Genomic DNA, 25,160 nt, shown 5'->3' on the forward strand with positions numbered 1-25,160 from the left:
GATGGAACAAGAGCGGATTTCGTAGGATGTAGGCGGAACATAACGCGGTAAAGAGGTACAAGAAAAGTAAGCGTTTGGCGAGTTTTGGCAGTTGGCGGGTTTAGCCGAAGTATGGCCGGCGGATTTCGGTGTACCAGAACGGAATGTCGAAAAGTGGAAATTCGAGAGATCCTAGGTATCTTGGCTGCAAAAGGCACTGATGGTGTCTCTAGGTGAGCATTTTGATGATTCGATCAGAATTCGTTCCGCTGTCACGCTCTCTATCAAAGACGGTCTCACCGATTCGATCCGTCTTGTCAGGGACCGAACCTCGACCTGAAACACGTCATGGTCTCTTCTAGGCATCTCCAACACAATACGTAGTCAATAAAGTAGACAATCCACACAAATGACCATTCTCTGCGACCCCGCTACTCCTCGTTGACGAGCTTGGGCACAATGAAGGCGTACCAAGGCGGAAGAACGATGAAACGCAACACGTCGCTCACAAAGTATTGCAATTTCTCCTTCAACGGATCGCGTGTCTCGTAGGGGTCAAACGCAGCCAGCCACGCCTCACGACTCTCGGTCTTGATCTCGTTGTAGATGTCTGCGAGCAAGTAGAACCTCACAAACCACCAGAAATGGCCAATTAGCATCTTGAATATCGTGCACCAGAGGAACGGACCCGTGATAATGTGCTCTATGGTCAATTTCAAGCCAAACTGAGCGTAGATCTGTGGGATTAGCAGGAACTCGTCTGTGAACAAGTAGCTGGCCAATCCGTATGCCCAGAAAGCGTAGCGCTTTTTTATGATGAGAATAAATAGCGTGAAGCCCTCGTTCGGCGAGAGCTTGCCGGAAATGTACAAGAGGATGTTATCTAGCACATGCCCCATAGCCCAGTAGGTGACGGTGTAGTTTCCGGTGAAGTTCTGCTGAAGATGGAATGCCACCACGGCAGAAACGGCAATCTGGCCGAGAAACCATGCAAAGTCTAGTGATTTGTAAGCTTCTAATTTTTGCTTCAAAAGGGCACGTTTACGGTCGTCCAACAGACGTGCCACACTTCGTGGAAACATGCCGATTTCGATCTGATACGGCCGCTCGAGACCGCCACATGTGGATCTCAAGTACAATAGCTGGATTAGTAGCACGAAGCTGAGGTTGCCCCATGTGCTGAAGGTGGTGAACAAGCGTGGCCACATTCCTGGAAGATAGTGGAGTTTCATGGGGTTCAAAAGATTCAAGCTACACGCCGAGGAAATCACCACAATGGAGCCGATCCACACTCTGGTGACAGGCGGTATTGCAAAAACATTGGCGATGTCCATGGCGCTGTGTTTTAGCTTTTTTTTCGGTGTAGGTCAGATGGTACTACCCAGTTGGAGATATATGGTGATCAATGGTCGCGCATCTATAACTACCATCATGAACTTCAGCATAGACGAGCTTATAAACAAGACGGACACGGGGCCGGTTCCGGACGTCTTGAAAGAGCCGTACAACTACATCTCCAGCATTCCCGGCAACAACCAGAACATGCGGTACCGTTTCATCATCGCCTTCAACGAGATGTTCTTCAAGATCCACAATAAGGCGGTTCTCGAGGAGATCGGCACGATTATCTCGATCTTTCACGACCTGTCGTTGCTTATAGACGACATTGAAGACGCCTCGGACACACGGAGAGGCCAGGAAAGCGCCCATATCAAGTATGGCACGCCATTGACCATCAACTGTGGAAACCTCATGTACTTTGAGGCGCTCCACCGAGCTACAAATGTGCTTCCGGGGCTCATGGAGGGATCCACGATTGACTCTGATGAGCTTCTGACCCGGACGAACAAGATTCTCGTGGAAGAAATGCTCAACTTGCATCATGGCCAAGGTCTCGATATATTCTGGAGAGACACGCTTCTAGGTCAGTGGAGAAAGGGAGAAGCAGACCTTCCGTCGGATAAAGAGTACCAGCTTATGGTGATGAACAAAACAGGCGGTTTGTTCCGCTTGGCTGTAAAGCTTTTGGCTCTTTTCGCAGACGATACCGTGGATGCTGCCAAGTTGGTGCCTTTTGCCAATTTGCTAGGTATCATCTACCAGATTCGTGACGACTACATGAACTTGGTGGACGACAGGTACCACAAGATGAAGGGTGTGGTAGGTGAGGACTTGGTAGAGGGCAAGCTCTCGTTACCTATACTCTACGCATTAAGAGAGGCGCCCAGAGAATCGGCTCTTCAGAGCTTTCTTTTTGACTTTCTGGCCAAAGAGAGACTAGGTGCTAAAGATGCTTTGGCAGATGCCGTGCTGTCATTGAAGACCGATACCACAGCATTGAAGCAAACCTACGAGCTTCTCAAATCCTACGTCAGCAAGGCAATTGCAATCTTGAATGACAAGGGCGCCTCGAAGGATGATCTTTTATTTCAGGTGGTGGCTTATTTGGGCGATATCCCTGAGGCTGCTTCAAACTAATGCACTACGTGGAATTGAGTTTTGGCTCGAAGTTTGTCCTCAAGTATCCGTTTCAGATCTTCTGAATCTTCAGAAAGCCCGTTTTACGAACCACGCGTTTCGAATTGATTATCCTATTTATTACCTGCATTGCATAAGCATTGATCTCTGATGCCTATCAAGGGTCCATCAGATTTGCATATAAAAGTCATCCACGCATGTGCTACAGGAACTCACTGAGAGTATTTCCCCAAAATTAGAAAACTCAGCCGTTCAATTGAATGACAGAATTCACAATTGAGCTTGACCACCAAAAGGTGTACACAAGTGGTGACATTGTCTCTGGAAGAGTGCATCTAGCCGTGGATGAGAAGGTCGATCTATCTGCCATTGACGTCACTTTATTCGGTTACTCGAAATCCAGGAACAAGGTTCATTCAGGTCAAGGCTATGTAACAAAACAGGAGAAGCATTTGCTTTTCAAGGAGGAAACTACGCTATTTCCTCCACCTGATATTCAGGCCGTTTCGAAGACCGAATCGTACACATTGACAGAGGGTTCTTATAGCTACAACTTCACTTTCACATTTCCTGGAAAGGAACACAAGGCGGATTGCAAAGTGGACAAGAAGTTCTTCCACAGCCACGGATACACGAAAAAGGAGCATCTTGATAGTGTGGCCTTGGCACCAACGTACTTCAACAAGACTTCTTTCGACAATTACTGCAAAATTGAATACTACCTTGAGGCTGTGGTGAGAAACCCTTCAATTTTCAGGTTCAATAGCAAAGCCACCAAAGACTTGATGTTTCATCCTGCGAATCAGGACATGACGTACTCGGTCAACCACATCATGGATAAGAAGAGCATATTGGAGGACTACGAAATATGCGAGAAGAAACTCAAATATGCCTCAGATGGCAAATTGAAGGAGGATGGTTTCTTCAACAGACTCTTCCTGTCTGAGGGAACCATCGTGCCTTTGAGTCTTGATGTGGAGTTCAAGGAGGGAGTTGAAACACCCGTGGGGCCATCAAAGCGAGTTGTGAAAACAAACGGACACATATCCGACTTCATTCTGGTTTCTCTCTGGACACCAAGCATTGGTCAATCAAGGGAATCCAAGAAGGAGGGGGAGAATGGAAGATTGACGCTTCGCATCTCGAGCATCAAAATCAAGCTTATCCTGCGAGTCCGCTACTATGCCGTCAAGCACTCTCGGAGAACAAATAAATATGTGCTTTTGGATAAAGCTCTTGATAACGAGATCAGCCTTTCCGACTTTGAACCCGCCGAGGACAATGCTCGCTCTGGAGTCAAGGGCATGTTCAAGTTCGAATTGGACCCCCTGTGGTACGACTGTGACGTAACCGACGTGGGGCAATCATTCATCACTTGCAATGTTAAGCGAGATTTCGAGCTTCAAGTGGCTCTCGGAGTGGCATCATCCGAGGACATAACCAATGAGGTCGTCCTCAAGGCAGTCGGCCCAATTATTTTACAGAAGCTGGAAGACGTTGAACTTAACAGACCGGACGGATACGGAAATCCACCGCCAGAGTACGGAGATGAAAAAAATAGTGAGCCAATGGAATGGGGCGTCTAGCCGCAAAGGAGTGGCTTCCGGGTGCCAATGCATAATCTGATTGATCAGACTTGCCTCTAAGCAGCACAAAGGCGCTGCATAGATGCTTTTACCACATGCCTGCCGGGATTAATGGGTACGGCAATAGGGTGGGATTCTGGAAGACAGGGATGAGGATTAGAGCCATGATCCGACATCATGCACGTAATCTAACGTACCTGTCTCGGAACAAGCAAGGTGACATTTCGTGCCAAGCATATTGGCCAGATATCAAGGCATATCGATCTCCAAGAAAAATTTTGCATCGCTTAGAAGAGGCTCTTAAGCGTAACGGCTGTTCTGACTCGCATGCCGAATTCCCGCACCTGTACGTGAGGTGCAAGAGGTGCATTGAATTACTGAGGTACAACAGCCGGCCCGGGTCGGATGTGTCGGACCGCATGAAATATCAAAAGTGTCTGGCTGCTGTCAGCACAATCATTGATCCAGAAAGGGAAAGCTAATGCAGCAGCATGGGATGAGTGGCTTTGGGGGGGAACGCCGAAGGAGGTCTGGAAAAATATATAAGCGTCGTCCTTCCGCCGGTGGCTTGCCTCTTCTTCTTCTTTTTTTTGCATCCATCACCATGAAGTTCTCTGCTATCCTTCCCCTCGGTTTCGCTGCTCTTGCCGCCGCTGCTGACTCTTCCCGTACTGTCACCGTCGCTGTCACTGCTAACGGTGCCACTTACACCAAGACCAGAACTGAGAAGTTGACCGGTCAGGCTACCACCACCCCAACCTCCGGTACCTACACCACCACCATTGTCATTGAGGGCGACGACGCCACCTACACCAAGACTGCCACCAACACCTACGGTTTGGAGTCTGTTTCCACCACACACTTGACTGTTGAGCAGGAGTCCGCTACCTACACCAAGACTCTTTCCTCGACTGTGCCAAACAGCTCTGCCATTGAGTCTGCTTCTTCTGAGGCTTCTCTGGTTGAGTCTGCTAACAGCTCTTCCTCTTCCGACGGCGCTGCTGGTACCGTTGTCGCTGTGGGTGGTGTTGCTGCTGCTGCCGTTGCTTTGCTTTTGTAAGTACATAGGCCTAGTGCTTTAATTGACTTGTATCTGGATATAACTAGCTGTAGGGCATCGCGAGATGGATCTGATAAGCCCAGGGCTTTTACCGTATAGCCGTGTGGTTGTAGCAGCGGCTAACTAAGCCGGCCTAAGCCGATCAGCGCAATTGACTCACACTGACTAAGATATTTTGTATTCTCCTAATTCCGGAGGGCCTTTGATAGAGAAAGTGGCTCCACCCGCCTATTCCTGCCTTCTGCATATTCGTAAACGACGTGGGCTCGGACCGGTCGGATCGACAAGATCTCACACATTTTGACGCCCTTTTTTGGGTTTGCCTGAAAATCTGAAATACACAACAGACCCCCAATAGACCCCCCGCAACCACAGGTGCAAATTTTTCCTAGGCTCTTTTGGCCCGCATGCGTCGACATGCAGCTGCACTCTCTCATGTGGGCTAAGACGCCCAAAGTCCCGGTTCTATCTGATCCATCAGACACCCTCGGACCGTGGCACCATAAAGGACAAGGCCAAGGCATAATGGAGCTTCTGTAATTGGGCAGCGGGGTCAAGAAAAGGTGATGGGTTTCGATAAAATGGTATAATTTGCTGCAACCCGCATTGCTCGTTTTGCAACCATTCATGAACGTCCAAAGAGCTGTGGAGGAGCTTACCAGGCTCGAGGTGGCCGATGGCGGTCTTTTAGATAAGCGCTGGGACGGTGATGGGGCAGACTCCCCTTGGGCTAATATCAACAAGAAGTATGGCTATATGGTGTTTGCCTTATCGTGTGCGAATGTGGTGACGATAGGTGTACTGGCATGTCTTAAGGTTAGACTTCTGCCTCAAGCCAATAAGACGGATCGTATTTTCACTAGGGTCCTTAGACGGTTGGTCTACTTTCCTTTGTGGCTTCTGGTCGTGGTGTGGCTGGTATTCATGGCTCTCCTTTTGTTCATTCCATGGTACCTGGGCATCAAGGAAACCCCAGATTACATCCACTTCAAGATCGGCTTGGGCATGTTGAAAAGAGCAGGGCGTCTTGGGCTTTCGTTGTACCCGCTTATCATCTTCCTCTCCTTGAAGCCCAATCCATTGCCTAATGTCTTGTACATGCATTTAATCCCATTGCACAAGTGGATCTCCAGAATCCTGATAGCCTCGATTTCGCTCCATGCACTTGGCTTTTTCGGCTTCTGGATCCACAAGAATGAGCTTCACAAAACCTTCGATAAGTTGATGTTTCCCGGAGTCGTCAACTTCTTCCTCCTATTTATCGTCCTCATACTCGGCATCAAAGGCATCAGAGAGCGCTTTTACAAGCTCTTCTACGCTTTGCACATCATCACAGCCTGGGCAACGCTTCCTCTCATGTACCTCCATAGCATGCCCGAGGCCAACTTGTACATTTTTGGCAGTTTGTACTTGTTGATTTACCACACCGCAGCCAAGGTATTCCTCAGTTATAACATCAGGGACAAGATCGACGAAAGCAACAGCTACTACACGACATCTGTGCCTGATAGCAATTTGCTTTTGGTCAGAATCCCCCGTGAAAAGGTGGTGAAGGCATCCATGAAATTCAAAAAAGAGCAGGACGGTTCAATGCTTACATACTTTCTGCCAGACTCGCATGTCAGAATCAGCCCGTCCTTGTTGAATCCCAAATCCTGGCTTTTTGCAACCCATCCGTACACAATTGCATCCTTGGACCACGAGGAGTATGTGGATTTGGTGATCAAAAAGAGCACCCGCTTTGCACAGCATTTAGCGTCTCAACGGTACTTTTGTTACACCGTTTCGCTGCCGTTCCCGGCGTTTGACGATTTCTTTTTTTCTAGAAATCTAAACGACAACATCACCATTGTCTGTGGAGGCTCGGGGCTTGCATTCGGTATACCGTTGTTCAAGTACTTCCACCAGCGTAACCGAAAGGGCGACGAGGAGCTCGTCAAAACGCCAAACGTGCGTTTCTGCATCATTGTCAGAAGAAAAGAGGATTTGTTTGTTTTGCAAGAGGCCGGAATCTTTGGGTACCATGAAGATCCCGATTCTGACTCCTTGGAGCCCACTCCAGACTACAGAGACGCCAAGATTGATATACATGTCACGGGAAGTAGCGAGCCTGTCAAGCAGCCTACACTAATTTCTCGGATCAAAGCCGCCGTCCAACGTTTCAGGAAACAACCCTCCGAAACGCAGTACTACCAAATGGAAGACCTCCAGGAGCCAATGCTCGAAGCGGAAGCGTCCAAAGCAAGTGTGGCCGATAACGGAGTTGCTGTGGAGGTCCAGATGGGACGTCCGGATGTAGCAAGCCTCCTCGGAGAGTTCCATGAAGGTACCGAAGAGGAAAGCAGCATTGTGGTTGCATGCGGTCCAGAAACGCTATTGGCTGACTGTGGGGGGTGGTGCCACCACAACAATGTAGAGTTTGCCGCAGAGAGTTTCAGTGTATAGTGAGTAAAGCGGCATTTTCCCACAAGGTGAGGTCCAGAGCAGTAGAGGATTGTATGACATGAAAATGACAATGCGAGGTGACAATTTGCAACACAATGTGACATCCGGGGCGGCTCAAGCATGCTGTCAGCTTGGGAACCGAACAAAGGTGCCAAGAATGTGAAAAAGTGTGGATCTCGTTACGAGGGGCCAATTTTTATTATGTAGACGAAAGGGCAATTGCGTTCCCCAAAAAGGCCCATTTCAGACGGACTAGCTGCATGTATGGCGGGCTTTGGTGAGGCGCTCTGAAAAAGCTTGGCACGTCTCGGGACCCGGCCCGCGCTTCCGAGCGTTTGACAGCTTGTGAAGACCAAGTCAAGGAGACAAAAAACTAAGGATTTGAAAGAGTAGAAGGTGAAAAGCAGCCTTGGGAAGCATTTATAGCCTCTTTTTAAGGCCCCCCAGGGTCTAGGGGCGCTATGCACAAAGCCTCTGCAGCAACTCGTTCTGCAGCGGAAGGCGCTCGGATGCGTTCCGACGCCGGATCGCTGGTTTACCCTTCCTCACACACCTATAGCCAATCTGGGGATTTATCTATTTCATCGCTCAAGCCCGATGCACGGCCCTGGGGGCTTGCGTCAACAATATATAAGACGGGCTTCCCCCCTCAGCTTTTGTATTTTTCCTCATCACACACACTCGTTCAATAATGCAGTTCTCTACCGTCCTCCTCGCCTCCATGGCCGCTTCCGCCGTCTCTGCCTTGAGATACGTTACCGTCACCAACGACGGTGCCACCTACGTCGAGACCATCACCGACCCTGAGGACCTCTCCACCCCAGCCGGTGCTTTCATCACCTACAAGGTCATCACCGGTACCAAGGGTACCAACACCTACACCAAGACCATCTGGTCCACTGGTTACTACTCCTCTGCTGAGACCGAGGCCGAGGCCACCTCTGAGGCTGAGGCTGTCGAGTCTACTGAGGCTGCCGAGACCTCTGCTGCTGTTGAGACCTCCGAGGCTGCTGAGGAGACCACCGCTGCTGCTGAGTCTACTGCTGCTGCTGAGTCTGCCGTTGTCTCCTCTTACGAGGGTGCTGCCGGTAACTTGGGTGTTGCTGCCGGTGTCGCTGGCTTCGCCGGTGTTGCTGCTTTGTTGATCTAAGCGGTTCACTCTTAGCCGCCTGCAGCGTGGCATGGAGACTTTCCCGTTCTTGATCTTAATTTAGCTTCAATACATTAATTTTCAATCTATTGTAGGCGATTTGCTATGGGCTTTAACAATTTGTTATGGGCTTTTATGTGGCTGGAAGTAGGGTTATACGACTGTGGTGCCTGTACTGTGGATGTGCAGCGGCTGGTTAACGTTTATGCCAGGGGCACCGTGGCAAGCATGAGTTGCTGCTTTTCGGAACTTTGGATTTTTTGTGCCAACTGGTGAAGAGAAGGTTGGAGGAAATGTCGATCTTCAGCGTTTTCAATGCAGCATTGTTCGAAAGAAGATCACCGGTTTGGGTTCTAGACGCACGATCGCATCTGATAATGTAGTATGGTGAAATGATTGCACAGGCAGCAGGGCTTTTTGTGGGATTTTCTGCTGAGAGGCTTTGGAGGTGAAGGTGTCTTAGATTTGGGGTAATGTAGCTGGATGTGCAGCAATCAATAGACAAACTTCTGGGAGATCTTCATGGATCTGGTCTTACATATTGCAAACTTTAAGCTATTGAGTTGGGTTTAAGAAACTCGGTTATCTGGACATGACACATTCGGAACGTCAGCCGTCTTCTGGTGTTGGGATGAAGTGTGATGGGGTCTATGTTGACTGATAAAGTTTGGTATAGCTTTAATCGTTTTCTTCTTTTGGGTAGCCGACTTATGTAATTCGTTTAGCAGGAGGTTTATCGCCAAACTGACAAACTGAATCATCTTTTTTTGCAGTTCATGTATCCATCTTGAATATAACTGAGATTTTTTGAGAGAAAATCACGGCACCCTTGTTGAGTAGGGCATGGCTCAAGTAAGCAAATTCTGGCAAATGATCACCATAAAGGCATAGATCGAATTGGAAACCCTCTATGCAACGTTGTTTCCCGTTGTCTCCTTAAAATTTTCTTCAAACCCATCATTTTATTTAGAATCCCAATTTTTGTGTTCTTGGAATCTGGATAAAGTTTGCTGGTTTGTAATTTTATGCCAGAGATACCTAATTAGTGAGAATTAAAAACTTTATGTCAAAATTTGGAAAAAGCAGGAAAAACACGACTTTCCACAAGTTCAGACTCTTTGAGCAAACAGCTTTCCATCCTTTGCCCCAAAACTCACTAACACCGCTGTTAAGGGACGCCAATTTGCTTCTTCGCTTTAACAAGGCCAGAGGACTGTATATACCAACACTACACCATCCCAATGCCCCCAGGAACAGAAATATTGGACCGCCTTCTTTCACAAATTCAAAAGATGTAGAAAGGAAGTTCTGAAAACTGATCCCCATTTCAAAACTCCATCTCCTGGTTGCAAACACTCCTTGATCCTGGGCGCTCAGCCGTACATAGCAGAATGATAGCGCCGTACGGTCTGGCTGCGAATGTCTTATACAGCACCTCCAGCTAGTCAAGGCCCTCTTCATTCCATCAAATTGGCTGTCACGCTCATTGTCAAATAACGGCTAGCCAGAAATTGCATGCCGCTAATTGCCGCAAAAAACCCCGCCTTGAAATAACGCAACGCCTCATAACCATACCTGGACCGTATATCGGCGTGATACAAAACCAAGATCAACCTACCTGAACTTCCTGGTTCCCTACAATTCCACCATAGCCAAAAAAACGGCAAAGAGTCACCACATGTGAATGCTCCGAGACGAGAATGCTTGGCTTGGCATCCGATCAAAAAGCTCCTCTTGCATCGGGATCTTGGCATCTTGCAGCCGAGGCACCTCTTCTAACCATGTCAGATCTTCCAAGCTGAAAAGATTCTCTACAAAGTAAAGCCTCTAAAGGGAAACAAATGCTACATATTTCATGTAAACGGTCGTGAACGGTCGTAAACGGTGAATGCCCAAGCCCCCATTGCAGCCTTGCACCTCAAGCGAGTCGCCCGTACGCCCAAGAAAACAGCATCTACAGTCCAGCCCAGAAAGTGGCAGAAATCCGTCTAGACTAAATTTGAGCTCTTTTCAATAGAAGTAAACCGCAATCGGCCGAGGCCCCCCACTCTGGAACTCCATCCACGGAAATCCCGCTGTGACCACCTCCCACATTGGGCAATCCGCTTGACACCTGTCAATGTGTCAGTGACACCTCTAAACCCGGCAGGGAGTGCCCGTAGTGCTGTCATTGGCCAGACGAGGTTGATTAATATGCCATTGGCAAGCACAGGAGAAAGGCCTTGCATCATCCCCGACCACTCCGTTTCTCCGTCGAGAGATTTAGTAAAGCTGGAATTTTGGGTCAAAAGCAGCGGAAGTTTTAAGAAACGATTGTTTCACCGTCTTCTCCTCGTCATGACGGTTCTGGTGCTACCCATATTGCTGGGGTGGACCCCTACGTGGCATGCGTAGGGTCCCACTGAAGAATCAAGATCGAAAAGTTGACGGCATCTTCCAATGCAGAACTGAAACCGCCTTTTACCGTTCATTGGTGGGCCATGTCCATTGTGCATCAATCGATTCTTGGCGCGCAGCCTCTAGACTAGGAACCTCCACTGATCGCATCAGATAAGGCTCCACCAAGGCGCCAGAACCAGCGAAAACGACGAAAATTAGATGCAAAGTACAACAGACAGTGTTTTTGAGCATTCCGCGAATCACATTTTAAGCAACACCTTTTGTAGTGTGACATTGGCCAGCTGAAAAATACGGTTGGAGGCTGCAGCTGCAGCATCATCTGCGCAGGACACAGACATCTCTTATTGTGACAAAATGATCCTAAGGGTCTTCGCTAGGTATAAATGGGCATCCACTCGCTTCCTGATTCCTCATCATGGCCCAAAACGAAAACCTTAACAAGGAGGCGTCGCAGGACACCCGGTTCCACCTGGACTCCCACGACTTGAAGAGAGCTTCGACTAATGAGTCTACTCACAGTGAGCAGTCTAGTCTTGCTGAAAAGTCCTTTGGAGTTCGTCGTTCAGAGCTCGTCATGGCCCAGTTGAACACCTGGTGGCTCAAGGGTTTTTTCTTCCTCAGCATCTTCATCGGCATGTACATTGCCCTGATGGAGAGTAACGCAATCAGAGTGTTCACCGGTTATGCCACTGACTCGTACGCTCAGCACTCGCTTATGTCGACTATCGGTATTATCAGAGGCGTGGTGGCTGCGGCTTCGTTGCCTTTCTATGCTAGAATGTCTGATACTTTTGGCAGATTTGAGTTGTTCGTCGTGGCCATCGTTTTCAGAATCGTGGGTATCATCATTCAGTCTCAGGCCACAGATGTACAGAAGTACGCAGCAGGCGTTGTCTTATACGGCTTTGGCGTTGCTGGTATGCGTATTTTGTGGCAGATCAACTTATCGGATGCCTCCACTTTGAAATGGAGACTCGCTGCTATCGGTGTACTCAGTATGACATCTATCATCACCACCTGGTCCAGTGGTGAAGTTGTGGATTCGCTTTTGAAGAACCACGACTGGAAATTCGGCATTGCCATGTGGGCCTTCACCACGCCGCTTGTGTGTGTGCCCTACCTCTTGTTTTTGCTCGGCTTGCTGTTTAAAGCATCCAGAACCGATGCATGGAAGCAAATCAAGCGTGAACAGAGAGAGGATTTCAATGCCAAGCATGCCGATGCAAAGAGATACGATGACGAGATCAACGCCAGCACAACTTTTACTGGCAGAGCCGTGGGCCACATTAAGTACTCGGGCGTCCGTACTGTGGAAGCCTTGTACGATATCTTCTGGAGAGTTGATTTCATTGGCTGTCTTTTGATTGCGGTGATTTTCGGACTTATTCTCGTTCCGTTGACGTTGGCAGGCGGCACATCGCTCAGTGGAAACGGCGAGAAATGGCGCAGAGCTTCCACAATCGTGCCTTTGGTGATTGGCTTCTGCGCCATTCCTCTTTTTGTGGTTTGGGAAATCAAAATCACCAAGAACCCCATGCTTCCTTTCAGAGTGATGAAAAACAGAGGTATTTGGGCCGGTTTCTTGGTGGGTGTGTTCAGTACTTTGATCACAAGTATACCCAACGGATACTCCTACCCTGTGTTGTTTGTTGGTATGAACGCTTCAGAAACCGTTGCCACTCGTACAGGCCAATTGAACGGTTTCGTCGAGGGTATTGCCATGCCTATTCTCGGATACGTCTTGTCGCGAGTCAGAAGAACCAAGATGTTCGTCATTTTCGGTAACTGCGTCATGTTCATCGCCATGGGCCTCTTTGTCCACTTCAGAGGATCCAACGACGGCTACAGAGCCAAGTACTTCCGTGACGGTGTGGCCATCAGTATGTGTATCATGGGTTTTGCCTCGGTCTTCTTCAACAGAGTCGTCTCTGTGTCAGTTCAAGCTTGTACCAACCACGAGTACATGGCTACGGTTACGGCGCTTTTTGCAGCTTTCTACCAGATTGGTGCAGCCATCGGAAGTGCCATTTCGGGCGCCATCTGGACCCAGGACATGTACGAAACTATCTACAACCACATGGCGGCATTGGGTGTGGATACCTCGTTGGCCAAACCTGCCTACCAATCGCCTTACAAATTCATCAAAGAGTACACCTGGGGAACTGATCCCAGAAGAGCCATCAGCATGGCGTACGCCGAGGTGCAAAGAAAGCTTTCCATCACGGGTCTTTGTCTCTGTGTGCCCATGCTTGTGTGGGTGCTCTTGTTGAGAGACCACAGATTAGTCGATTCTCAGAACTTGGACGATGAGGCCTTGCTTGACGAAGGTAAGGACACTTCCAGAGCCGCCGAGCGGGCCAAGTCCAAGGTGACCTTCACCGACGACAAGGACATTATTCTTGACTCTGTCAAGCGGATATTTGGAAGAAAGTAGGGAAGTAATGATACGTATGAATTGGATGTGGTGTAGATGAAGCATTGATCCGGATTGGCCATTGTTGTCAATTGTGGCCCGGTGTGGCTACCGTGACTTGTAACCACTATCATCCACCAGAATCCACCAATTGCATCCAGTCGGAACCACCGTTGTCACAAAGTCATGGTTGCGGTTTTTTTGCGGCCACCGGAGCCCACGGATGTGGCGTTGACGAGGCTTACTGTGTCTTATCTGGAGCCGTTCGTGGAGCGCAAATCTTATCGCTGTGATTGCACGACCCTGGTGCGTCGGTAGAGCATGAGGAAATTGAGGTACGCCTCGATATGCCTGACGCACGAAGCTGTCAAGCATGCGCTCTTGTCTTGGCAACGGTTTAGATCAACAAGCGAGACGGGACATGCTAAGCCAATGGACCCCAGACTAAGCCAATGGACAGACTAAGCCATTGGATATGGATTTTAAGCTGATTTATCAATCGAAGGGTGATGCAAATTGGGGATCCGCCTGTCCGGGTGGAATTGCCTGGCGAGGGGGCACAGACGCAGTTCCTCTAAACGCAAAGACCCCTTTTTGGCCCGTTGAATCGAAGGTTTGGGGCTTTTGTATTGGGCCGTTCGGCTGCAAGCGAAATGTGGCTGCTGCCGTACGCTCGAGTGGAGCCCCAACGGTGTACTTAAACAGGCACCAAATCCGACTTTTTCAAAATCTCCATCATCCTCTCATGCTTTCCTTCTTCACCATCTTCACCATCGCAACGTCTCTTGTTTCTGGCTTGGCCATTCCTCACCAGGACGGCAGCCACGAGGACATTGCCAAAAGGGGCCCTTCGCCTTTGAAACTCGACTTTGACGTTGTCAAGGACACCAGCAAGAACTCCACCTTGTACCACCCTGAACGCTACTTCAACAGCGCCAAGTCCAAGTTCCACAAGAGAGCCACCCCGGTCGCCATCACCGACGACAAGGACATCTCGTACATTTTGGACGTCTACTTGGGCTCGCAGCAGGAGAAGGTGACTGTGCTTCTTGACACCGGTTCTTCCGATCTCTGGGTTTTCGGTCCTGGTGTTTCCGGTGCTCAAGGTGGAACCTTCGACCCCAGCAAGTCCTCAGACGACACCTCCACAGGCGAGGGTTTCGACATCAGCTACTTGGACGGCTCCAGTGCCCTGGGTTCCTACTACAAGGACGACTTCTCCTTCAGCCTGGGTCTGACGCTTGTGCTGGACTTCCAGTTTGCTGTGGTGAACCAGGCCAATGCAGACAGCACTGGTATTTTGGGAATCGCCGACAAGAACCAGGAGTCGGGCCTGTCGCAGTACGACAACTTGCCCTGGGCTTTGCTGAAGGCCGCTGTGACTCCTAAGGCCTCTTACTCTTTGTTCTTGGGTTCTGAACAAGAAGGTAAGGGTACTGTCATTTTTGGCGGTATCGACACCGACAAGTACGAGGGTGAATTGCAGAAGTACTCTCTTCCCGACAACAGCTTTTTGGGCTTGACGGTCGAGTCTGCCGATGTGGGAGGAAAAACCATCCAGTTGGGCCAGCAGTTCGTCTTTGATTCCGGTACTTCCTGGAACTTGTGGCCTGATCAGCTCCTTGACAGTGTGGCCAGTGCCCTTGGTTCTACCGGCGAGGACCAGGGTGTCTACCTCGTCGACTGTAACCAGCCTTCCGACAAGAGCATCACTTTCAATCTCGGCAAGAACTCCGTTTCTGTTCCGTACAGCGACCTTATCATCAACGTTGGTTCCGACAGCGAGCCACAATGTGCTATTGGCGCTGAGGGATACTTTGGCGAGGGTCCTTTCATCTTGGGAGACGTCTTCTTGAGAAGCGCCTACGTCTACTACGACCTCACCGACCACACCATCTCCATTGCCCAGGCCAAGTACAGCAGCTCGAGCAACATTATCTCGGCATAGGTCCGTGAAGCAAAAGCGCCTTGACGGCGCAAAGCGTCTTGATGACGTGATTTGTATTTCTTCCATTTCCTATTAGTTCGTCCAATACATTACCCTCAATCCATGAAGTCGCGGTCGTACTTGAGCTCCATCTCAAAGTCGGGCTGGAACTCCGTGTAGAGCGTTTCTGGGTCTGCTGTCATGTGCTCCGTGTACGCAGCGACCTTGTCGCCAATGATCTTCAACTTCTCGCCTGGTCTCAAGGCGGCCTCAGCCAAAAGCTGGCACTGGCAGCTCCGCTCCATGAGACAGAACAAGTAGGCTGCTTCGTCGACTGTCTGGCCCACCGTGAGGAGGCCGTGGTTCTGCAAAATGATGCCTTTTCCGTCGCCCAAGGCGTCTGCGATATCATTTCCTTCTTGCTCTTCGAGCGCCACTCCGCCAAAGTCCGTGTAGACACCGTGGCTCTTGTAGAACATGCACACGTCCTGGTTGATCATGTCCAAGGGCCTGCCCAAGGCACTGTATGACTTTCCGTAGACAGAGTGAGTGTGGCACGCTGCGTGGACATCTGGTCTGTACTTGTGAACAGCGGCGTGGATTGCAAAGCCAGCGGCGTTCACAGCATGCTGAGGGCCATCGGGCAAAACATTGCCCTCCTCGTCGATGTGCACCAAGTCAGAGGCCTTGATCAAGGCAAAGTGCTTGGCCAAAGGGTTCAACCAGAACGTGTTGGGGTCAACAGGGTCCCTCAAGGAAATGTGACCGGCCGTGCCTTCGGTGAAGCCCTTTCTGGCGAACACTCTGAAAGCAGCAGCCATATGCTGTTTAGCCCAAGCTCTCTCATCCTCCTTGGTCTTGAACTGTGGAACAGGGTAAGGATGTGGCAAGCCCTTGGCGATGTTGTGGGAGCCGCGCTCGCCCAAAACGTATTCTTTGGAGGCTGTGTCGCTCAATACTTCTGTTTGCGTGGGAGGCATCTCAAAAAGTTGTGCAAAGCAAAATCTGGGGAAATGGCGGTTTATATAGGGCTGAGGAGAACCAAAAAGGCATCTAGCGATAAGCGCGGCTGTATGCAGGAAATCGAGTGGAGCATCGCGGGCACTTGCCGTTAGAGTCGGACGGAATCCGATAAGCTACATTGACTCCGAGACCGATTTGGACTATCGGACGATTGCTGGAAGTGTGATTTGAGGCTTATATAATTAAGGATTAACGGCAGATTCCATTTTGGGAATTTAGCTCGAGGCTTGCTCGGTGACATGCATTAATAGGCGTTGATTGGCATTTATTGTGTATGGAGGGCATCTAGAATATGGATAGGTCATACGTGAAGGAGGGTAGGTCAATGGTGGTGGGGTAGGATTTTTTGATATTTCGAGATTGAAGGAATAGATGGTAATTTCATAAAAGAGAAAATTGGGGGAAATAGAGCTTCTGGTGTCGTTAATGGAGTGCCCCTCATTGGCTATATTGGCTGCAAATTGCGCGGGGTTGTATTCCAGCAACGAAAATTATCAAGAAGTAGTAGATGAGATTTTTAGGGCTTTAAGGTCTATTTCGACTCATTGTAATACCCAAATTTCACAATAAATGGTTTCCATGGGGCAATGGTTCACGGTTAACATGTATCGCAAAGCCTTCTACAGATTCCGCATATTTCTGGTCAAGCCGTACCGAAGCATATTGAGTTTCCATTCAAATTTATGAATAATAATTTAGCTCATTTGCCTAAAGCTGATCATTTACATTTTGAACATTTACATTGAATTGAATCGCTCCTGATAGGCTGCAGCATCCCCTCAGCCCACAGGTGGGTCGACTCTCCATCTGCGATTGATACCATCCTGTGCCGTTTTCAAAATCTATCTCTATGAGAAAAGAAGAAAAAGATAGACATACTACCTCGTATAAATTGAAAACCCAGCATGTTGTCATTGCTGTTGCTTCCTCAGCCAATGTACCACAACCAAAGCACCACACCATCTTCGGCGAGCTTCATCGAAAATCTTTAAACTCACCAAGTTCATTCAAAAGACCTCTCCTCAAAACAACCTCTTAAACGAGCTCGGATAGATCAAGAGCCTAATTTTTCACCCCACCTTGCAGCCATCACTGCATGGACCATCGATGTTCTGGAAAATTCGGGTCCAGTTCATCGACGAAAGTCACCAAAGTCACCAAATGTCAGATTGTAAGTTTTTTCACATTTACAAATCTCTCCCAATTGTTATGCTCCTCGCTCCCATGCAATTCCCTAAATCGTCCCACAAGTTGCAGCATTGCAATACATAACCATGTTCGCGAAAAATCAACTACACCTAAAACACATACCATGCTTTCTCTGACTGTGCTTCTGCTAATGGCTGCAGCTGCCGTCTGGGCTTCTCCAGGTGACAACTTGGACGAATTCAGAGACTGCAGATTTCAGTGTGAACAGTTGTCCTGTTACCTGAATCCATACTATCTTCTTCAGAACCAGTTTGAAGAAGCACTCAAAGCGTCTGGAGAATACAGACGGTACGAGCCGCTGTGGCGGTTTACGCTGGGGAAAATCAACCTTCCCATGCAGATTTTGGGCTGGGATTGCCCCTCCAATTGCGACTACCAGTGTCAACAGATTGTGACCAAAGAGAGAGTCAGAAACGATGAAGAGGTGTACCAATTCCACGGCAAATGGCCATTCTGGAGGATCTTTGGCGTTCAGGAAGTGGTGCTGGCGTTGTTTTCCTTGTTGAACTTTGTCCCCCACTACCTCGGGTACAAGTTCATGAAAGATACTCTCAACAAGCTTCCAAAGAACCAGTCCTCGTTTCTTCGAGTGCCATTCAATAACGCACGTTTTGCTGCGTTTGTGGCCATGGCAGCGTGGCTCGCTCTGACGATCTTCCACATTCGTGACGTGCTCTTGACCGAAAAGCTCGACTACTACCTTGCTGGATTGACCGTCTTGACCGGATTCTACGGTATCACCTTCCGCTACTTCCGCCTCTACCTCCCACAGAGATTCCTCCTCAAATACTTGTTTTTCTTGCTATGCGCTGGCGCCTACGCTGCCCACATCTACCGTCTTGAAACCGACTGGCTGTACACATACAACATGCAAGCGAACATCACGGTGGGGGTTTTGCAGAACATCTTCTGGGGCTTGACGTGTTTTGAAATCTACACAAAGTACTATAATCTCGAGAAGGAGGACGACGTGATCCGCTTGGACCACCTTCAGTACATTCGTTCCAACCGCATCATCTTGGGCAGTTTCTACTCCAAATCGCCCAAGCTCTACTCGCTCTACCCGCTTTTGCTCTGCTTCATTGTCATTGTGGGCATGCTGCTTGAAATCTTCGATTTCCCACCGGTCTTTTTCGACTTGGTAGATGCCCATTCGTTGTGGCATTTGGTGACGTTCTTCCCTGCCTTCTTTGGCTGGTACGACTGGATGGCGTGGGACATCACAAACAACATCTGGGACGATCTTGAGTCCGCTGCCGAGAAGAAGAACCAGTAATGTGCTTCACTATTTATATTAATTCCGCTATGGACATGGGGGTGTGGCAGCTAATCGCTGAGGTCCTCCTCAGGAGGCACATATGGAGGAGGCTTGAAATGCTCCTGGTCCGCCTCCACAAACGCCATGAACTTCTCCTTGTCGTCGACAAACTGGTACAAGTACTCCAACTCCAAGTCGTGCACTTGTCTTCCCAACATAACCAACGAATGCAAAGGCTCACCGGCATCGTACTCGGCCAATTCCTTCAATGTAGCAGCCTTGAACTTCTGTGTAGGCGACCCAAGACGGGAAATAGCCACACATGGCGTTTCGGGAGTGTAAGCCTTTTCACCTCTGAGCTCTTCAATCTCCAAAAGCTGCTGGGCAGCAGTCTGGATGTCCATGTAGCGAGGAGGCTCGTAGATCAACCTTCCTCTGGCCATGTTTTCTATGCTCTGCTCCTTGACCTTGATGTCCAAAAGCAAAAGGGTGTGGAGACCGATCTTTCTGTTCTCCATGATCTTCAGGTAGAACGAGTCTGGTTTCCAGGTTTCGGTGAAAAACACCAACGACACGGTCTGGCCAAACTGGTACAATTGCAAGCCACAGGCGCCCACGGCGTTCATCACCGAAGCATTGTGGATGCTTTCAAATGGGATATTGAGCTCATTGGCTCTGATGACCAAGTCTGTGTGAGTAGTGGCGCCGAAAACATCACCAACCACCAAAAATGCAACGTCAACTTTATCAGCATCCTTGAGAATCTGGTCGGCGCCAGACTCCACCAATTCTCTGTCGGCAAGAATGACTTCCTTACCGTAGAACTTTTCAAGCGACTCCAAGTCAGCCGCCATGAGAATGGAGGTGTACGCTTCAAGATACACTCTTTCACATTTCTTGACTGTTTCAAGACCACGCACGGTGATGTCGGTCTCGTGGGAGAGGCCTAGGCCGATCAAGTACAACATGGTGGTGGGACTCGATGAGCTGCGATGGCTATATGTGATTTGAACCGTGCACGCATGTGGTGATGGTGGGGGATGGGTGGGGGAGGGCAAGAGAAATATATTATTATATTTTCGAATACAATCACGTTTATGGAGCTTTGACAATTTAGGGATCGGGAGGTGTTGGTTTTGGTAGGCGTTGATTTTGAGGAGATATGTGGGGTGCCCTTGGCTAGTCTCACCTAGTGGGTCTGCTATGATGAGTTGTGAGCTATCCACTTCAAGGAAGATGGAGGTAAGTGGAACTGGAATTTTTTATTGAATTAAAAGACAACTGAAGCCTCTTTAAAAGGGCTTGTGCTATGAAGGCTGGTCGTCTTGGGTACTCAGGTTCACTGGAGCTTGTGGGGGGTTATCGCGAATGGCTGCAAACCGTTTTGACCCACTTTCTTCCACACACCCAAAGTCGGATTTTGACAACTTGAAGCTCAGAGCCTGATTTGAGCATCTTATAGTTGATTATTGACGACCGCCCATTCCATTACAACAAAGCAGAGTTACTTACGAGGAGTTCTTAGCCGTTGGTATTTTTTTGAAGTCCACAAAGACCAGAAATGACAAAGGCAAGCAAACAAGCCAAATATCGTCAGAGGCTTCGCCGGAAGTTGAGAGCTATGTCTGCTAAGTTGTCGGCAGTTCAAGCCGTTTCTTCAGCAGCTGGAAATGGAGGAGGACCACCCAATGGAGGAGGACACCCAATGGAGGAGGACCATCCAATGGAGGAGGGCTCCTTGAAAGGAAGTGTTTCTCTGGAGCCAACTCATCCTCGACCATGACAGCTCAAACGGGTAAAACTGGAAACATCGTTGCTGGTGATGCAGCTATGGAAACAGGCTCCCCGGGTCGGACATCCCATCTGACCAGACGAAGCTATAAGGTGACGGGCGAATGAGTCAAAGTAATTGCGGGAGAGAAAATTTGGAGCATTGATCATAAAATTTAACAAAATATGAATGGATATCTTATAATGCCAAAAGTCGGTAAGGTGGTTGGTGTATAGCGATGGCTGCGACAGATAATGCACCTTCTATGAAGCATAGGGTGTAGAATGATGAGATCTAGAGCAAATGCAATTATTTCCTGAAGTGCAATGATAATAAGGACTCATTCTACATTTGCAGGCAGATCGCTCAGATACGGATCTAGTGATGGTTCAGCCCAATTGAGTCTTGAAGTACTCTAGGTGCATGGGTCACTCAGGGAAGATGAATTCTTGTGAATCGGGCAAGTTTAGCCACCACAAGCACGCAAAGCCGCAAATCATTTACGAAGCGGAGTATCAATTGGCAAATACCATCAGAACAACGTTACCATGCAACGTACCATCGTAAGGATAAGCACCACTTCAATCGAGACAGAAATACAAAAGAAGGACCCAAAGTGTCTAGACATAAATAGTTTAAATCAATCCTGCTTATGTATCTCTCCACTAGTGTACCTTCTTCGAGAAAGACCCTCTGATACACCAAAATCCACCCATCTGTTCTCACTACCCATATCTCGAATTGCAACTACCTTCCTTCATGCACTGACACCCCCCTCTCTTCCTCTCCCCCCTGCTGATTAATCAAAACCTCCATCACACAAAACCCCCAAACCCTCCATTGGCTGCCATAAATAACCGGACTCCTAACCGCATTTAACGGATCCAACAAAACCAGCATCACCAATCCCGGCGCCGCAGCATCTACAAGAAATTTTCAGCATACGCCGAGACGCCGATGGCTTCACCTTCCAATCGGAGAAAGCGGAGTGATCAATCTGATAAAGCGGACATACCCGAAGAATGGCAATCCAGACGCCTACAATAAGCCGCCTTGTCGCTTACGCTTCTTGTGACTTGAGGCTTTAACGTGATTCGTGGATCCCATGCGTCTGTGAATTGTGACACCACGTCAATTCCGGAATGGCTATGAGCCCACAAGCTGTGCCTAAGTGAGTTTGAGGCGGGGTGGAGGTATTGCACTAGAATAGAGAACTTTGAGAAACTTTCGATAAAATGCTTTTTATGTTACTTTTGACTTATAAAAACTCAAAAAACGCCGTTTTTCAAAATTTCAAACACAGTTTGGGCGGTTCTTTGTGGGTGCAAAAACCACGGTTTGACACTTTCACGCGGCGTATAACACATCCTCATGGCATTGTTTGCAGATCGCCAAGAATAGGCTTTGACCCTGACGACCACTCCGTTTCCCCGTTTCTCCGTTTCTCCGTGCGATGGGAAAACACTATAAGTTGGCCCTAGTCGCTTCCCTGGACCGTTTTCGTCGGGAAAAACTGTCAGATTATGTGCATGCATCACAAGAGCTTGGATTCGCTGTCAGAAACACCGAAATAGCCCGCGGTGTGCTACAAACCCAGCATATCGACCACTCCGAGTGCGGCAATGAACACCCAGATATGCAAGAAGGGATGGCCCAGAACGTCTGCCATTGGCCAAGGCTTCCTGTAAAAGTGAAGGTTGCATTGAATTGGAACGGGGAAAACAGGAATTGCATTCCTGGAGTCAAGCCTACCGTTCATTGTGGGCCATGGCCGTTTCAGTCAAGTTCTTTGTCTGAGCGAGTGGAGAGACGAAGTGGGCGAAACTTGGAAAAAAGAGACAAAACCTTTGAAGAAGGAGATAATTTGACATTGGATCGAAAAATGTTTTTGAAAATCCCAAAAAATTTCATCAAAATCCCACCCCCGATGGCATCTGATAACTCGCAGATTGACGTTCGTTTTACGCACGATTGGGCTTTTCGTCTGCACCAGGGTCTGGAGATGCATGGCTTCTGCAGTTCGTAAACCGCTTTTAGCAGCCTTGCCTAACAAGAAAACCACACAATGAAGAAGGCTTTTTTGGCAGGTGCTGAAATATAAAAGGACCAAAATCCCCCGATTTTTTTTTGATCTTCACCAATGGATTCCAAGGCTACCACCGGCTCCAACGAGACCCAGGACTTCGAAAAGGTCCAGACCGTGGACTCCAACGAGCTAAAGGCTCAGAGCTCTAAGGATAATGATACTTCGTCTGTCAACACCGAGACGTCGAGCGTCGTGGAAAAGTCCTACGGTATCCGCAAGTCCGAGTTGATCATGGCCCAGTTGACCAACTGGTGGTACAAGGGCTTCTTCTTTTTCACCATTTTCATCGGAATGTACATCATGATGATGGAAGCTGAGGCGGTAAGAACGTTTTCCAGTTACGCCACCTCGTCGTACAGACAGCACTCGCTTATGTCGACCGTCGGAGTCATCAGAAGCGTGGTGGCTGCTTCCTCGTTGCCATTTTTCGCCAGATTGTCTGACCACTTTGGCCGTTTTGAGTTGTTTTTGGTCGCCATTGTCTTCAGAATCATCGGTCTCATCATCCAGTCCCAGGCCGTGGATGTCCAGAAATACGCTGCCGGTGTGGTCTTTTACGGCTTTGGAAACGCCGGTATGAGAATCTTGTGGCAGATCAACTTGTCCGATGCTTCCTCTTTGAGATGGAGACTTGCAGCCATCGGTGTGTTGAGTTTGCAGACCATCATCAACACCTGGTCCGTCGGAGAGGTTGTTGATACGCTTTTGACAAGACATGGCTGGTCTTTTGGTATCTACATGTGGGCCTGGACCACGCCTTTGGTGTGCATGCCTTACTTGTGCTTCTTCCTTTTCTTGTACATCAAGGCCATGCAAACGGACACCTGGAGACAGCTCCGCAAGGAGGAAAGAGAGACTTTTATTGAAGGAAATGCTAATGCCAAAAGGTACAATGCTGAGATTGAAAACAGCACCACCAAGCTCGGCAAGCTCAAGGCGAAAACCAAGTACTTTGGCGTCCGTCTTTTCGACACCTTGCATGCTATATTCTGGAAAGTCGACTTTATCGGCTGTCTCTTGGCTGCGCTTGTGTTTGGCTTCATTTTGGTGCCCTTGACTTTGGCAGGTGGAATCAACTCAACCTGGCAGAAAGCCTCCACGATTGTGCCTCTTGTGATTGGGTTCTTGCTCATTCCTGTTTTCATCTTGTGGGAGTCGAAAATCACCAAGACACCAATGGTGCCCTTCAAGGTGATGAAGGACCGTGGAATCTGGGCTGCCTTTGCCGTTGGTATTTTTAGTACCTTGAACAGTGGAATGGCCAACGACTACGCCTACCCTGTCTTGGTTGTGGGAATGAACGCTGCGGTTAATATCGCCCAAAGAACCGTCACCTTGAACTACTTTGTCGAAGGTATCACCATGCCCATTCTCGGTTTTGTCTTGTCCAGAGTGAGAAGAACCAAGGCGTTTATTGTGTTTGGTAACTTTGTCTTGTTCATTGCCATGGGTGTTTTTGTCCACTTCAGAGGATCCAATGACGGATACCGTGCCAAATACTACCGTGACGGTATTGCCATTGGTATGTGTCTTGTGGGTTTCTCCCAGCTGTTCATTTTCAGAGTCACCTCTGTGTCTGTTCAAACATGCACCAACCACGAGTACATGGCCACTGTTACTGCGCTTTTCGCTTCTTTTTACCAAATCGGTTCGGCCATTTCTTCAAGTATTTCCGGTGCCATCTGGACCCAGGATATGTACGGACAGATCAGAGGAAAAATGGCCGATTTGGGTGTCGACACCGATTTGGCCCAGCTTGCGTACGAAAAGCCCTATGACTTCATCAAGGTCCACGCTTGGGGCACAGACCCCAGAAGAGCCATCAGTTTGGCTTATGCCGATGTACAGAAGAAAATGTGTATCGTTGGTCTCTGTCTTTGTGTGCCAATGCTTGCATTTATTCTTTTGTTGAGAGACAACAGGTTGACCGATGACCAGAACTTGGACGATGCTGCCATTGACCCAGAAAGCGGTGTCACTGCTGCTGATCGTGGAAAGAGCAGAGTCATTTTCAACGATGACAAGGACGTTATCTTGGACACACTCAAGAAGCTTGTGGGTATCAAGCCCAAGACCGGTCTTAAGGAGTAGTGTGTTCCCTATACCTTGTATTTAATAATAATGTTCACGTAATTGAAAAATGGAAAAAATTGAACGAGACTGAAGGAAGATTTTTTGCATGTATACCGCATTGGCATCGACTTCCCTTACCCCCGGTATATCCTGCCACGCTTGGCCGAATTGACCCCAGAAAGCAATTACCTATTCTGCGTTACCCCGCATTCGCCAGCACCGCCTGAATAATTCTTAATTATTGATAGGCTATGCTCCGTAAAGGAAGCAGGGTAACGTAATGGACCCCACCGCGTTGAATC

The 25,160-nt window shown here is 48.7% G+C and overlaps 12 protein-coding genes across 12 annotated transcripts; 9 read left to right on the plus strand and 3 right to left on the minus strand.

Moving 5' to 3' along the window:
- Positions 1 to 410: 410 nt before the first annotated feature.
- C7M61_001328 (uncharacterized protein) lies at positions 411 to 1,313 on the minus strand (the record flags this gene model as incomplete). The annotated part of the gene is made up of 1 exon (XM_024856741.1): positions 411 to 1,313. The coding sequence occupies one exon, from the start codon at positions 1,311 to 1,313 to the stop codon at positions 411 to 413; it is 903 nt and encodes a 300-aa protein (XP_024716340.1).
- A 97-nt stretch (positions 1,314 to 1,410) lies between these two features.
- On the plus strand, positions 1,411 to 2,457 carry BTS1 (farnesyltranstransferase; the record flags this gene model as incomplete). The annotated part of the gene is made up of 1 exon (XM_024856742.1): positions 1,411 to 2,457. One exon carries the CDS (start codon positions 1,411 to 1,413, stop codon positions 2,455 to 2,457), a length of 1,047 nt encoding a protein of 348 aa, XP_024716341.1.
- Positions 2,458 to 2,717: 260 nt separating this feature from the next.
- On the plus strand, positions 2,718 to 4,043 carry C7M61_001330 (uncharacterized protein; the record flags this gene model as incomplete). The annotated part of the gene is made up of 1 exon (XM_024856743.1): positions 2,718 to 4,043. One exon carries the CDS (start codon positions 2,718 to 2,720, stop codon positions 4,041 to 4,043), a length of 1,326 nt encoding a protein of 441 aa, XP_024716342.1.
- Positions 4,044 to 4,647: 604 nt separating this feature from the next.
- Positions 4,648 to 5,103, plus strand: C7M61_001331 (uncharacterized protein; the record flags this gene model as incomplete). The annotated part of the gene is made up of 1 exon (XM_024856744.1): positions 4,648 to 5,103. One exon carries the CDS (start codon positions 4,648 to 4,650, stop codon positions 5,101 to 5,103), a length of 456 nt encoding a protein of 151 aa, XP_024716343.1.
- Positions 5,104 to 5,730: 627 nt separating this feature from the next.
- On the plus strand, positions 5,731 to 7,548 carry C7M61_001332 (ferric reductase family protein; the record flags this gene model as incomplete). The annotated part of the gene is made up of 1 exon (XM_024856745.1): positions 5,731 to 7,548. One exon carries the CDS (start codon positions 5,731 to 5,733, stop codon positions 7,546 to 7,548), a length of 1,818 nt encoding a protein of 605 aa, XP_024716344.1.
- A 721-nt stretch (positions 7,549 to 8,269) lies between these two features.
- Positions 8,270 to 8,698, plus strand: C7M61_001333 (uncharacterized protein; the record flags this gene model as incomplete). The annotated part of the gene is made up of 1 exon (XM_024856746.1): positions 8,270 to 8,698. The coding sequence occupies one exon, from the start codon at positions 8,270 to 8,272 to the stop codon at positions 8,696 to 8,698; it is 429 nt and encodes a 142-aa protein (XP_024716345.1).
- A 2,815-nt stretch (positions 8,699 to 11,513) lies between these two features.
- On the plus strand, positions 11,514 to 13,532 carry C7M61_001334 (uncharacterized protein; the record flags this gene model as incomplete). The annotated part of the gene is made up of 1 exon (XM_024856747.1): positions 11,514 to 13,532. The coding sequence occupies one exon, from the start codon at positions 11,514 to 11,516 to the stop codon at positions 13,530 to 13,532; it is 2,019 nt and encodes a 672-aa protein (XP_024716346.1).
- Positions 13,533 to 14,256: 724 nt separating this feature from the next.
- On the plus strand, positions 14,257 to 15,459 carry C7M61_001335 (pepsin-like aspartic protease; the record flags this gene model as incomplete). Its single annotated transcript, XM_024856748.1, has 1 exon — positions 14,257 to 15,459. The coding sequence occupies one exon, from the start codon at positions 14,257 to 14,259 to the stop codon at positions 15,457 to 15,459; it is 1,203 nt and encodes a 400-aa protein (XP_024716347.1).
- A 95-nt stretch (positions 15,460 to 15,554) lies between these two features.
- C7M61_001336 (uncharacterized protein) lies at positions 15,555 to 16,418 on the minus strand (the record flags this gene model as incomplete). Its single annotated transcript, XM_024856749.1, has 1 exon — positions 15,555 to 16,418. One exon carries the CDS (start codon positions 16,416 to 16,418, stop codon positions 15,555 to 15,557), a length of 864 nt encoding a protein of 287 aa, XP_024716348.1.
- Positions 16,419 to 17,773: 1,355 nt separating this feature from the next.
- On the plus strand, positions 17,774 to 18,946 carry C7M61_001337 (uncharacterized protein; the record flags this gene model as incomplete). The annotated part of the gene is made up of 1 exon (XM_024856750.1): positions 17,774 to 18,946. The coding sequence occupies one exon, from the start codon at positions 17,774 to 17,776 to the stop codon at positions 18,944 to 18,946; it is 1,173 nt and encodes a 390-aa protein (XP_024716349.1).
- A 50-nt stretch (positions 18,947 to 18,996) lies between these two features.
- Positions 18,997 to 19,896, minus strand: C7M61_001338 (diphthine methyl ester synthase; the record flags this gene model as incomplete). Its single annotated transcript, XM_024856751.1, has 1 exon — positions 18,997 to 19,896. The coding sequence occupies one exon, from the start codon at positions 19,894 to 19,896 to the stop codon at positions 18,997 to 18,999; it is 900 nt and encodes a 299-aa protein (XP_024716350.1).
- Positions 19,897 to 22,839: 2,943 nt separating this feature from the next.
- Positions 22,840 to 24,876, plus strand: C7M61_001339 (uncharacterized protein; the record flags this gene model as incomplete). Its single annotated transcript, XM_024856752.1, has 1 exon — positions 22,840 to 24,876. The coding sequence occupies one exon, from the start codon at positions 22,840 to 22,842 to the stop codon at positions 24,874 to 24,876; it is 2,037 nt and encodes a 678-aa protein (XP_024716351.1).
- Between the last annotated feature and the right edge of the window lie 284 nt (positions 24,877 to 25,160).

Source organism: Candidozyma pseudohaemuli, assembly GCF_003013735.1.
Source record: "Candidozyma pseudohaemuli strain B12108 chromosome Unknown scaffold00001, whole genome shotgun sequence".
Taxonomy (NCBI): Eukaryota; Fungi; Ascomycota; class Pichiomycetes; order Serinales; family Metschnikowiaceae; genus Candidozyma; species Candidozyma pseudohaemuli.